At 35.4% G+C, this 14,493-nt stretch overlaps 1 protein-coding gene across 1 annotated transcript; it reads right to left on the bottom strand.

The window, feature by feature from the left end:
• Positions 1-2,213: 2,213 nt before the first annotated feature.
• Positions 2,214-5,371, bottom strand: LOC143571776 (uncharacterized). Its single transcript, XM_077057114.1, has 3 exons — positions 5,042-5,371; positions 3,667-4,416; positions 2,214-2,501 (listed from the first exon to the last, which is right to left on the bottom strand). The coding sequence occupies exons 1-3, from the start codon at positions 5,369-5,371 to the stop codon at positions 2,214-2,216; spliced, it is 1,368 nt and encodes a 455-aa protein (XP_076913229.1).
• Between the last annotated feature and the right edge of the window lie 9,122 nt (positions 5,372-14,493).

The raw sequence follows: 14,493 nt of genomic DNA, 5'->3' as shown, positions 1-14,493 counted from the left end.
TAAGTAGTCGAAACAACTACAACATCGCCAAATAGAGGCCAAGAAATAATGTATATACACACACACACATATATATATATATATATATATATATATATATATATATATATATATATATATATATTTAACATCCCAAGGCTTACCATATACTAGCAAGCCTATATAAAATCATTTTAAAAACATTTCATCAAGTAAGAAAACATTTAGTGCTCATGCTAGCCCAAAAGTAAAATGAGTAAAAAGGGCATCATGAACTCACCTGAGATCGATCGAATACTTGCAACGAGCTAGGAAGTTCCTAAGGGCAAAATCACAAGCAAGGGCCTGTAAATTATACATAACGCGTTACTAAACTAGACTGTAGGAACACTCTAGCCTAATGGGCCGTACCAGCCCAACACTTTGGCCCAAGGCCCAACTCTTGGCCCAAGGCCCAACACTTTGGCCCAAAGCCCAACAACTTGGCCCAAGGCCCAATACTTGGCCCCAGGCCCAACAACTTTGGCCCAAGGCCCAATACTCTAGCCCAAGGCCCAACAACTTGGCCCAAGACCCAATGCTTGGCCCAAGGCCCAACAACTTGGCCCAAGGCCCAATACTTTGGCCCAAGGCCCAACAACTTGGCCCAAGGCCCAATACTTGGCCCAAGGCCTAACAACTTGGCCCAAGGCCCAATACTTTGGCCCAAGGCCCAAGGATAATCAAATCGGGTCGAATGCGCGGGTAATAAACCTTAAAACCATTTGTTAAACGACTTAGCCCTGAATGGACCAAATTCCATTTTAAATCTTTTCATTCATCAAGATTATGTCACCCGAGTTGATAGGGTTGACGGTTCCTTTTTACAACTCTTACTTTAACGTTTAAACGAAAATTCGCGCATCGCCGACTCGATTGACGAAGCACTCACCACAACAACCCCGAGCATCAAAAAAATAATTTTCCCACAGCACTTAGACTCCTCTAGGGCCATGCAAACTGATTCGGTTGGTCATCCAACCGATTAACGCATCAAACTCAACAATTCTAGACAACCGAACATAACAATCAAACTACAACTAGTTGATCAACTTAACGAACACCTAAGAACATGATCTTTGAGTATGATATACGGGACATACCTAGGAAGATTGTGCTGCAAAAACTCACTTCAAACAGCCCCGACAAGAACACAATTGAACATCCACCGGTTAAGCCTAAAACGAACTTATCGATCAATAACGAGTAAAACGTGTAGATTTTAGCATGCGAAGATGCATTTAATTACATAGGATAACCTTTGAAATAAATTATTAAATTTTTACCAGACTTTAATAAATGTCTTAGGTTTATAAAAATATTTTTATTATATTTTTATATTGGACACAAAAATCATAAAAATTCCTCCAATACAGAAAGGTAGGTGCAGCTATTTCAGAGCGCAACAAAATGGTTTTATTTTTATAAAATTTATTACCGAACCAAATTAAACGATTCCAATTGGGTTTGGTTCCTAACTCAAAATACTAACTTCCAGAAGTGAAACTAACCAATTTGGACCTGTCGAAAAAAGGTTATGACATCGGGAAGACAGACCAGAATCCGTCATCTCGCATCAGCTTTGACACTCGATTTTATAAATTCATAAAAATCATTCAAATTTTGTCCAAAAATTACATATTATACCTTTCTGGAAACTAGACTCAAAGTAGAACATCATGGAATCAAGAATTGATCAAAAACAGTGGATTAACATTGCATTACAGACCCTACAATAAACGTATACTAATCTGTCAGCAAGCTGTTATCATCAAAACTCAATCTTAACGACCAATAAACGCGTTAATATGATCAATTAAGGTGTAAAAGACATGGGGATCATAAAACCGACCTTGAATTGAAGTTTTCACGGCGGAAACATGGCGGGGCAGAAGAAAAACGAGCAGGGGGGGTTCTTAGCTGCGATCGGCTGCACCTAGGGTTATGAGTTAGGGTTTTTCATTCTTTTATGATATGAAATAAGAAGTTTCATTCTAGCCCCTCAAGTATAAAGTGTATAGCAACTTGGGTGGAAAGTTACATAATTTTAACGTACCGGAATGACGTAAAGCCTCCGAGGAAAGTCGGATAAATCCCGAGAGATGTACATACTTTACATGCTTTAAATCACTTATCTGAAATTAACGGGCGTTACACAATCATATCCTTAGGAATTGTGAATCCAAGTTGAGTAATTATACATTCTTATCAGTGAACAAAGTGGTGTATTTCTTATCACATATCTGAGACATACTCAGCAAATTGTGATCCACTTTTTCACAATAATTAACCCTCTCGGATGTAATATTACCATTTGAGACTTCTCGCTCTTTTGTAATCATACCCCCTTGATTACCCGCAAAAGCTACATATCCCCCTTGAATATCTTTCACATTGGTTAGGAGATCAAGATTGTCGGTAATGTGCCGAGAACATCCACTGTCTAATATCCACTTGTCTCCCGATATTGTCCTGGATGAACTCTGCACAAAGAGTAAATGATTAGCTCAAAAAGGCAGCCCAAGCCTCAGTCTTGGGCCCTTGGGCCCTCCATTTTATTACTTTGTAGATAAATTAAATACTGGTTTCAAATGTGATTGTGGAACTTGAGAGTAAGTCACAGGTTTCTTTGACTTTCGCTTTAGATACCCATCCTAGATCACACCTGAATCCGTGACTTTACAAATCGGTTGAAGTAAATCAATCGGTTTGTGAGATACATTACGATCATCAGCCCGAATAACCTTTCGAGGATTTACATTAGCAATGATTATATGTGGCTCATTGACTTGCGTTTTCAAAGATTGTTGTCTTTTCATGTTAATGTTTTCCTGAGGAGCCGAGTCATTGGTTACATTTTTAGCAATTGAAACTTTAACTCCACATTTTTTTAGCAATGTGCCCATGTTCCCCACAAATAAAACACAAACGAGCGTCTACAAACGGTTGTGGTGAAACATAAGGCACTTGTGAAGTTTCAGGTTGAACAGATACAATCTTTGGTGCAACATGAGGAATTGAACATGAAACAGTATTCTTGTTTACCCTTTTGCTTTTATAAAATTCAAGATTGGTAGTATTTGCAACACTTACCAATGCCAAAGATTTAACAAACTTTATTGGTTTGAACGCATTTAAATTCTGTTTCTCTTGAAATTTATCATTTTTTATTTCTTAAAAGCATCCTCAAGTTCAATTACTTTCGATGTGTCATCATTAAACACACTCTCAATTAGTTCAGGTTTAACCAAACCGGGATTTCCTTTTCAGAGGATACTTTATTCATCCCTTATAGTTTGTAAACCCGACCCTTAGTTAAAGTAACATTCTTAGAAGTATTAATGAATCTCGTTAGATCCTCATCAAAAACTTTTGGCTTTTCAGTCACTTTTACTTTAGTTTGAGATTTGGTATCAATTTTAGAACTCTTTGAATTTTGTGAACCGTAAACAGCCTTTTCAAATTCTTGTGGTTCATATAGAATGTGATTCTCTGTAGAGATGTTTTCATTTTTGCGAATAACTTGAAGTTCATCAACTTCCTCAATTGACCCGTTAATTTAATTCTCAATAAACACAAATTACTTTTAATATGAGAAGTTGATTGAATTGGTTTCTTATTGACAGACTCAACTGGTTCTACTTTCACCTCCTTTTTTTCTTGATTTCCAGAGATAGTAGTTTTAATCTTTGATAATGAATCAAATTCAACAGTTTTACTGTCAATTGTCTCGGGAATGCAAGAATAATCATTCTTAAAAGGTGGAGGTATTTCAAGAAAACCCAACCCTGCCTTACCATTCTTTTGATGAGAATTGTTGACTTCAATAATTTCATTGAGAAGAAATGAAGAATCTTGAAATTTACTGATTTCATTTTTAAGTTCAAATATTTCATTCTCCAATTGGGTTATACAGGTTCGAAGTTTCAGAATTTCTTGAAAATGTTTTTCAATAATTACCAAATTAAAACCGACTTCTGCTTTTAAATCATGGTTTCTTTCAGACAAGATTTTAATCTTTGAAGTTGATTGTTCTAATGACTTAGTTGCTTGTCTATGACACTCATGAATCATTGTGAGTTCATTCACTAGTTGATCATTATGGTGAAGAGCAGTTTCAAGTTTACACATGAATTCACCATATTGAGCACACTCAGTTTTAACAACCGAAGTTATAGTTTCTTTTCTTTCGTTCACCGATACTTTAAAATAAGAGTTAGTACAAACCACTTCAATCTTCGCAATGCAAGCGGAGTTTTCATCTTGACCAACGCTTGTATCATCAGACTCCGTTTCTGATTCTGACGATTCACTTCCATAACTTAAATTATCGGCAGTTGCATCTTGAAAATGATCAATTGTCTCAAACACTGCCAAGTTAGCTTGGGTCCCGAGAAGCTTTTGCGTCCAATCGATCCCATCATTAACAACCAATGCCTATGAATTCCTAGATTTCCCCTGCTCCCATCATATGGCTTAGTTTTCTTGTCAGAAGCATTTGAGTTCTTGCCAGAATTTCTATCCTGAGCTCGGGGACCAGTATACTCCTTTTCGGGCTTATCACATGTTTTGGCAAAGTGTCTAAACTCTTGGCAATTATAACACTTTACTTTCAACTTGTCAAAACCAACCCTCTTATTCAAAGTTGGAAGATTCTTTCCCGTTCTCTACATGAATCTCTTGACCTTTCATACAATCATGGCCATATTCACTTCAAGTCCGTTTATTCTAAATCATTAGGGTCAATTTGATCGTAGTCTTAATTGGTCAGTTCACTTGTAGCAATTTTACTACCCACAAATTGGTCGTGTGAAGTCATAAAGGCGCACATAAATGCGAACTGTTGTTTAGCTTCCTTCATGTTAACATTTGGTGGTGAACTTGAAGAACTTGTACTAGTAGCTGATGAACTTCCTGACCCAGATGCGATGAAGCATACATTAGGACTTCGATTACCACCTTATAGATTTTCAGAAGCTGTTTGAGTATAGAAGGCGGTAATCAGTTCAGAATTGCCACTTGCGGGAAGCAATCCGCCGTACAGAGTAGGATCTTGACTATCTTTTAATGATTTTTGACACTTCATGTCATATTCCCTTTCTTCCAATTTGTTAATGAAACCTTCAGCGGTTAGATTTTTATTCTTGAAAAAATAACTATTTTCTTTAAGCACCAACAAGAAAGTGGAATATGTTGACGGTAAAGCATTCTTAATCATGTCAATCTTGTCTACTTCGCTTGGTTCCATTTTCACAGTAGACATCTCAGCCATTAAATGACAAAACCGATTGATCATCTCTTCCGCCGCTTCATTTTTCAGCAAAGTGAAATTTTGGAACTGAAACTTAACCATGTCTCTCCAAAGTATTACCCAAACTTCTTGCTTTCAAATGGGCAAACAAAGTAGCACATGGTTTAATATGGCTAAATTGGTGAAAGATGTTTTCAGGAAATGCCATCATGAGCGTTGAATATGCCTTTATCTCATTATCAAGGTCCTTTTTATCCTCAGCATTATACAAATGGAACTCTTTATAAGTATAACCAGTAGTTGCACTACCCACTTGTGGAGGTAAATACACATGATCCAGATTACGAACACATTCTAGATGAAGCGAATCCAAGTGTGCTCGAAACCTTGGTTCCCACCAAGAAAAATCACTTAGCCTCAACAATCTTGGACATTTATTATGCGGATCTCATTATCAAGATTCAGCATCTGTTTCATCATGGCGTTCTGTGAAGAAAGAGCGTAGTAATTTGCCATGTTAGCAGTTTACTATGAAAACTGATAGATATTAAAAGTTCAAGGATCAAATATGTCAATTGATGATAGATGATTAACGAATGTGGAACAAGAACGAATGAGAAAGAGACACGAATGAGATCAAAACTGTTAACGAATGGACCAACGAATGTGAGAAAATGTAGACAGGAATGAGTAAGCGAATGAATAGAACAAATACTTCAAGAAGTGAATGAATGAGGAAAGTTACTGTAGATACGAATGAGCAACTGTTGATGAGATTAACGAATGAGGATCATAATACGAATGAGGTAAGGTTAACAAATGAGTTCATAGCGAATGAAAAGTTTAACGAATGGGAGGTTAATTTGTGGATGACAACTGTCAAGGTGGTTATGACTGCTTAATGAATAAGCTGTTACAAATTTAATGAATGAGTTATCATCTTAAGGAATGAACCTTCAAAACTTTAAACTCAAGTCCAGATCTCGATTCAAACCTAATTTCAAACTTATTCACCTCAAAACTTATATCAATCAACTCAGAATTACAATCCAAACACACTCAAACACATCCAAACCTCAATTCAGACCTCAAGTATCCAACTCAAACCTCAATCCGAACTCCAAAACTTCCCGTCGTTGACCTCAAACCACAATTAACATAATTAACCATTCTAAAACTTAAGTAAACCTATCAATATAATCACCAGATGATCGTAATCAATCCAAGATCCATTACTAGGTCAATTAAGCATAAACACTGGGTTAATCGATCAATTACAGTTATGTTTATTGTCCAAATACACTTAATCAATCAATTGAACATTATATCAATTAATTGAATCTTGATTCAATTCAATTATCCAACGAATCAACACATAATCAGAACATCTTGCTCTGATACCGCTTGAGAGAGCATGAGAAGAGATTTTTCATCATGTTCATAATACGTTTATGGATATAGTTCATAGATATGCTGTATTGATTCGTTAGATTGATACGGTTATGGAAGCATTAGGTCTAGAGAAAATTTGGCAAAGTAACAGTACAAGTTCTTAAAATATACTTTGTTAATTTAGAATGATAATTACAGGGGGTATTTATAGATGATGATGTTCATTCGTTAGACAGAGCTAACGAATGAACACTCACTCGTTATAATATACTTTAATAACTAATGAAAGGACTCATTCGTTATCTCATTCGTTATAACTGACTAACGAATGAGATATTGCATTAGCGAATGGCCACATTTGTTATAGCATATAATGAATGTGCCCTACAAGTTAGCGAATGAGTCACATTCGTGACATATAGATTACCAAAATATCCCTGTACATTAGTTCTAATATAATAATACATTAAACAAAGACTAGGATGCAAAATCGTGCACAAACAAATTACCATGGAATAAGGTTTGATATTATTATGGAAATTTCATATATATTTCATTCCAAATTGGGATTTTTTTAGATATTAGATGCAGATAATAATTCATGATCAGGCATGTACATAATGAAAAATTCATTCTCGATTCTATGAGAATTTTTATTAAAGCCTTTCATTTGTTTTTCTTTAATGAAAATTTTATTTTCCTATAATGTATCCTAATTTTTCTTCTGATGATCGATTCTACCTCTGATAAAAAAGATATACCTTGGTTATATTTCACCTCTTTAACAAGTTTAGTAACAAGCATAATGGCCCTATAGTTCTGATTGAGAGAGGAACCGATGATTAACTTTTCGGAAAATTTCCAAATGTATAATTTTTATGAAATCTTTCGATTTCTTATTTTACTATGTTCCACTCTATGTATTCCTCTATCGGTAGAGTACATTGAATGTACTGAAATGGCTACAACAGAGTTTATCTTATTCGTATTAACAGCTACTATAGGAGGAATATTTTTATGTGGTGTTAACGATTTTCATTAGTATGAAGTTTTATACGGATCCATGAAGGGAACAAATATTTCTACATAGTAAGGCGGATTTGGTTAGGGGAAATGCCCAAAAAATATCATATTCTTAAAGCAGAAACATAGATGCACTACTATAAATGTGGAAAATATACCGGATTAGTAAACTACACTTGAAATTTTTAAGTCGTTCATAACTGTTTAGTTACAGTAAGAATTGCTTTCGGTACAACCATCTAATTCCTTTTGCGGGGCGTGGTTCCATTCAAGATTAATCAATTAGAATCCTATTTTTAGCACATAACTTTAGTTTTTTCTTAGTTATAGTTAAAACTAACTATTGCTCTTATCCAAATTCTCTTGTTTTTATCTCAATCTTAACGAGAATTCTCTCTAAAGAAAAGAGATTCTAAATAGAATTCTCATTTTCTTTTACAAAATTTGAATTCTATTTATTAGTTATTATAAATTGGTCAAAATTGAAATCGATTTTTATTACCCTTTCTATTTGATTATAATTATAGAATAGATTTGATTTCCCTTTTTTAAGAATGTCCTTTTGTATCTTTTTGTTAGTGGTTTAGAATAGAACAAGTAGCCAGATGTAAGAGAATGTGGAGGAATTTTCTTTAGAATAAAAGGGTCTTGGTATATTACTTTTATTAAAATCCAATCCCATTGGAGAATTTTTTTATTGAAAGAGAATACTAGGTCTAAGTAAGGTATACTAAGCCTATTTTACGTTGTTGACAATGTTTACGATGAAACTTAGCATTAGTAAAGATATTAGTTTTTTCAAACTTTATCTTGTGCACAAAATTGGGGTTGGGTTAGATTGGAGTTTTTAACCAGACTCGTTTTATGATACAATATTCACTAGAACTGGATATACCAAAGAAGGGTCCTGTAATTAACTCGTTGATTTCGGACAGGAAAAGAGGAAGATTCCATATGGATTTTCCTACGGAGAGTAATGAGGAAATTTTAGTTTGTTTATCCACAACTATAGAAAGATCAATTGGGTCCATTAAAATGAAATATGTTTTTTCTTTCTGAATGAATGGGCTTATAGGAATGATTTTTTTTATGAAGCAATCAGTCACTTAAAATAATAATGAGGAAAATCAAATAAAAAAGATACATTTTTTTGTATTCGAATATTTGTTCAGTTTTTTATTATGTAACGCCCGTTAATTTCCGTTATAATATTGAAGCTTTCTAGAGTTTGTATATTTATCGGGTTTGATCCGGCATTCTTCTGGGACCTCCTTGTCATTCTCGTTAGTTTAACTACCTAACCTTTCACCCAAGTTATCACATTTTTCAAGTTTGAGAGGCTAGAGTGTAATTGTTTTATTATAACCCACCCCATATTCTGATCGGCAGCAGCATAGCAGGGATTCTCCTCGATTTCCGTGCAGTTCCAGTAGCTCTCTGGCCCTCCCGAGTCTAATTCAAGGTCGGTTCTATCATAATATAACTCCTTTCAACCATTAAACCCTTTGTTGAACATGTTAGGGTTGAGTTTTGATGATAACAGTTTCTGGCAGATTCGTACTCGTTTATTGCTTGGTTCGTAACTCGATGAAAATTTATTGTTTTTGATCAATTCTTGTTTCTATGATATTCTACTTTTAGTCTAGTTTCCAGAAAGGTATAATACGTAATTTTTAGATGAGATTTGAATGGTTTTTATAATTTTATAAAATTGTGTGTCAAAGCTGATGCGGGATGACGGATTCTGGGTCTGTCTTCCCGACATCATAACTCTTTTTGAGAGTCCAAATTAGTTGGTTCCACTTCTGGAACTTCATATTTTGAGTTAAGTTTACAACCCAATTGGAATTGTTTAATTTGGTTTTGTAATGATTTTTAAAAAAATAAAACACTTTTGCTGCGCACAGAAATAGCTGCACGTGCCTTTCTGTGTTGGAGGAATCTTTATGATCTTTGTGTGCACTAGAAAAATATAAGAAAAATATTTTTATAAAGATAAGACATTTATTCAACTCTGGTAAAAATTTCATAATTTATTCCTATGATTTTCCTATGTAATAAAATGCATCTACGCATGCTAAAATCTGCAGCTATATTCTTTATCGATCGATACATTCGTTTTAGGCTTAACCGGTGGCTGTCCAATTGTGTTCCTTTCTGGGCTGTTTTAAGTGAGGTTTTGCTCCATCTTATTCCTAGGTATATCATATATGTTATACTTTAGTATCGTGGGCTATGGAGCTCGTTTGATGATTGTTGCGTTTAATTCGTTGTTTGAGGGAATTAACAACCAATTCAGATTGTGTAGCCTCGGTATGTTATACGGGTTGTGTAAAGCTTAATTTTTATGTTAATGGGGCTGAATTGGTTGTCGGTTACTTAAACGGGTCGGTACTACGCAAATTCGTGTTTATTGGTAGTTTGTGCGTTATGCTTGCGAGTTACCGACCCAACCAACTTGTGTAGTGTCGTGTGGGCTAGTACACTGTGATTTTATCAAATTTGGTCCACACGGGGTAGAGTTGGATGTTAAGTGCCTAAACAACTCATAAACGTGCATATTTGTCTCACCTAGCACTTCCGGGGGTAATTTGGGAATTCTTTATTTCCGGGATTATCTAAGGGTGGTTTTGGTAAAAATAAGGCCCTGGGGGCTGTTATAATTAAAATTGTTAAGGATGAGGCTTAGGTAACTCAAACCATGTTAGAACACCTTATAGGATAAACGAGTCCATTCGGTATCGTTAGTAATTATTGTGTGTAATCCGACAGGCGTGTGAGTGGTGGAAATACTTATGAGTTCTCTACCTCGTGGTGATTTTGTGCATTGTGTCAGGTGAGTTCATGATGCCCCTTTCCACGCTTTTCAAGTTTTGTGCTAGCATACACACATAACTGATTATACTTGATAAACCATTTAAATGATTTTGCAAAGGCTTACTTGTATTATGGTATATCTTGTGATGATATTTAGGTATGTATACACACGCGTTACCTTATGGCTCATAGGCTTACTTGTATTATGGTATATCTTGTGATGATATTTATGTATGTATACACATGTGTTATCTTATGGCCCATAGGCTTACTTGTAATATGGTATATTTTGGGATGATATATATATATATATATATATATATATATATATATATATATATATATATATATATATATATATATATATATATATATGTAGGTGCATGTGTTACCCTATGGCCTATAATTAGTGATGTTAGTTAGTCATTCGTGACTAAGGATGGCTTACTTGTGATATGGTATATTTTGGGATTATATATATATTCATCTATATATATAGGTATGAGCATGTGCTACCTTATAGCCTACGGTTGTGTGATTATATTTAGTTCCTTGTGGCTGAGAATGATGTAAGTAGGCTTATTGATGTGTGTGTGCATAGTGATTATGGCGGGATCAAATATATTACTCGGGTTTTCAAATCCCGTGGTGAAGAGGCCCGTGTGGCGTGATCATCATTTTGGCGGGTCAAATATATTATTCGGGTTTTAAAATCCCGTGGTGAAGAGGCCCGCTGTATGTTAAACCGTGATCGGGTCAAATATATTACTTGAGTTATACTCGTGGTGGAGAGGCCCGTATTACGTGTTTGGATGTGTAAGCCGTGACCGAGTCAAATATATTACTCGGGTTTGACTCGTGGTGGAGAGGCTCGTGTCATGTGCTTAGGTCTTACCGCGTCCGGGTCAAATATATTACTCGAGTCTTGACTCGTGGTGGAGAGGCCCGTGTACACGTGTTCGATGGTGACTGTATTATTTGGTGAAATATATTTATTTATTTTATTATTATTCTCTTTACTGTTTTAGAGCTATAACTTTGAAATAAAGTATGAATATTGTTTATGAAAACTTGAACTCACTCAGCTTTAGCTGACTTTGTGTGTATGTTAGATTGACTTTCAGGTTAAGGATTGGAGGTTGTCGCTTGGACGTGCTGGAGACTACTTGGACAGTTGAAGGCATTTCTGGTCGAGGATTTCAAATAAGATAGATATTTTATTTACATTTGATTTTGGGCACTTGTACCCGAGTTTGGGATTTTTAATACTTAAACTTTTTCCGCTGTTATTTACTCTGAATTTGTTTTAAATAAAATGAATAGTTTGGTTTTAAATTTTTGTGAAATTGTGGATGTGATTACCAACTGTAGGCTTCCCGGGATTCGGAGTCTTACATGTTATTATTGAATTGCTTGAATTGTGTAGGGCTCTAGGGCTATACGGACTCGACACGTGGACCTTCTCAGTAAAAACAGATCAAACTTATTATTATCAAAATGATATGAACTGTTTCAAAGACCCAATATGCATTTTTTGTGCATTGAGCTCTTTCTTTAGCTGATAGAAATATCAGCTAGTCTGTCATTTTTATTTTCACAGAAAAATAAGAAGATGGCTCCATGTGCTCTGAGTCATTATGCTTATTCAGATTCAAAAACACTACCAAATTTTTTCAAGGGGGGTTATCTTGACGTACGGTTGCCTCTGGTGTAGATTAACTTAAGTGAAATGATGTCGCTATCACTCACTTAAAAATCAAATATGAAACTTCATACACCTTAAAGCTCATATGACGAAAAGAGGTTTTTTGAGGCCCTGATAGTCAACCTAGCATTGAATAGACTATGTATTAACCTAATCAATATATCAAATCAATGGTGGGGTCTGTTTGGCACCTAATTGGGGACCTAAATCAGACCGAACCCTCGGTAGGCTATTGTTCTCTTCTTCCCTCAAAGTTATCTAGTAAGACATTGATTTAATAAGACCAATTTTTTTGATCGCATGATGCATTCCCCTAAAAATCATTGGCGCATGTGTAAACGAGGAGCTCTACCAACTGAGCTATAGCCCTTAGTGCTTGTAATACATATTTTATTATGTAGATAATTTCTTGTAAAGATGACTATTCCATGATCCAAGATCATATTGATCGGTATTGCTTCTAAGTAATATGATATTTATAATCCATCGACAGGGGGGAGTCCCTTTTGGTTTTCTTTGTGAAGATAAATGACCTACTTAACTCAGCGGTTAGAGTATTGCTTTCGTATAGACGGAATCAATGGTTCAAATCCAATAGTAGGAAGAACTTATTAGATACCGTGGTCAATGGTATTTAATAAGTTTTGTACCCACATTATTTTGTTAATATTTTTTTATATCATTTCTATTCTGTTTATTTTTCATTGCATAAAAATGTGATCATAAATATAAGATTTCGCTTGATTGTATTTAATCGACTGAATCAAGTCAAACAAAACAACCAAATATAAGGTGTGTAAATTAATGATTATTCAGACACACCGACTGGTTATGAAATGGCGTTAATAACCTCTACTCATGTCCTAGCCCGTCGTAGAGATAGACTGGCCTCCATTATTTGTCTCTTTCATTCAGTTTTTCTCAAAGCATATTTCGTTATTTCAAAGAGTTTTCTGAGCTTCTTGTGGATCGATGTCACTACTTTTCTCTGCATCATTTACTAAAACAGTGATTTCATTATTACCTATTCTAGCAAAACCGCCCATGAGAGCCATCATTAGCCATTGGTTATTAAGGCGTATTCTCAAAATACCTACATCTACTGCAGTGGCATGGGAGCGTGACTTGGTAATACGCCAATTTGTCCACTGTTAGTAGATAAAATGTTTTCTTTAACTTCTGAATCCACAATAATTCGATTAGGGGTCAGTACACAAAGATTTAAGGTCATTTCTACAAATTTCTCTCCATTTCTAAGTTGATAGCCTTCGCCGTACCTTTATCGATGTTACCTACCAAATAAAAGGCCTGTTCGGGAAGACCATCTTATTCTCCGAAAAGGATTAATGGAAATCCTCTAACTGTTTCTGCTAAACCAGCATATTTTCTCGGAGAACCCGTAAAGACTTCTGCTACGAAAAATGGTTGTGATAAGAAACCTTAATTTTTCACGCTCTTGCTACGGCTAAACGATCTTCTTCGGATAATTCGTCTAATCCATGAATAGCTGTATAATCTTGAAGTTCTTTTTAAGGTTATAAAGTTTGCTTAACCTGTTGTGAAGTTTCATAATGTTCTTCACCGATGATCCGAGTTGTAGCATAGTCGATGTTGAATCTAAAGGATCTACTGCCGGATAGATACCTTGGTGGCTAATCCTCTTGATAGTACAGTAGTTGCATCTAAATGTGCAAATGTCATAGCAGGAGCAGGGTCGGTCAAATCATCTACAAGTACATAAACAGCTTGAATAGAAGTTATGGCCCTTCTTTGGTAGAAGTAATTCTTTTTTGTAAAGAACCCATTTTGGTACTAAGGGTAGGTTGATAACCCATGGCAGAAGGCATTCTACCCAACAAGGCAGATACTTTAGATCCTGCTTGAATAAAACGGAAGATATTGCCAATATATAAAAGAATGTCTTGTTCATTAACATCCCAGAAATATTCCGCCATAGTTAGGGCAGTCAAACCAACTCTTATACCAGCTCTCGGTGGTTCATCAATTTGACCGTAAGGTAGAGCTACTTTTGATTTGCCTCGGTGAGCTACTTTTGTTTATTAATTACTCCAGATTATTTCATTTCCATGTAAAGATCATGACCTTCATGAGTCCGTTCACCGACTCCGCCAAATACAGATTCGCCTCGGTGAGCTTTGGCGATATTGTTAATCAATTCAATAATGAGTCTTGTTTTACCCACGCTAGCTCCCCCGAATAGAATAGTCTGGTTTTTCCTCAACGGTAGTAAGAGGCTAAAAGATCTACTACTTTAATTCCGGTTTCA

Source organism: Bidens hawaiensis, unplaced genomic scaffold (genome assembly GCF_021521415.1).
Source record: "Bidens hawaiensis isolate Kalapana, Puna unplaced genomic scaffold, B.hawaiensis_p1.1 tig00025573_1, whole genome shotgun sequence".
Lineage (NCBI taxonomy): Eukaryota > Viridiplantae > Streptophyta > Magnoliopsida > Asterales > Asteraceae > Bidens > Bidens hawaiensis.
The sequence above is the reverse complement of the archived record's forward strand: the minus strand, read 5'-3'. Positions and strand labels throughout refer to the sequence as shown.

Coding starts and splice junctions, on each gene's coding strand:
- LOC143571776 (XM_077057114.1), bottom strand. CDS start 5,371: ATGGTTAAGTTTCAGTTCCAAAATTTCACTTTGCTGAAAAATGAAGCG. Junction 4,417..5,041: donor TGTACGGCGGATTGCTTCCC/GCAAGTGGCAAT, acceptor TGGACGCAAAAG/CTTCTCGGGACCCAAGCTAA. Junction 2,502..3,666: donor GAAATCAAGAAAAAAAGGAG/GTGAAAGTAGAA, acceptor CTCTTTGTGCAG/AGTTCATCCAGGACAATATC.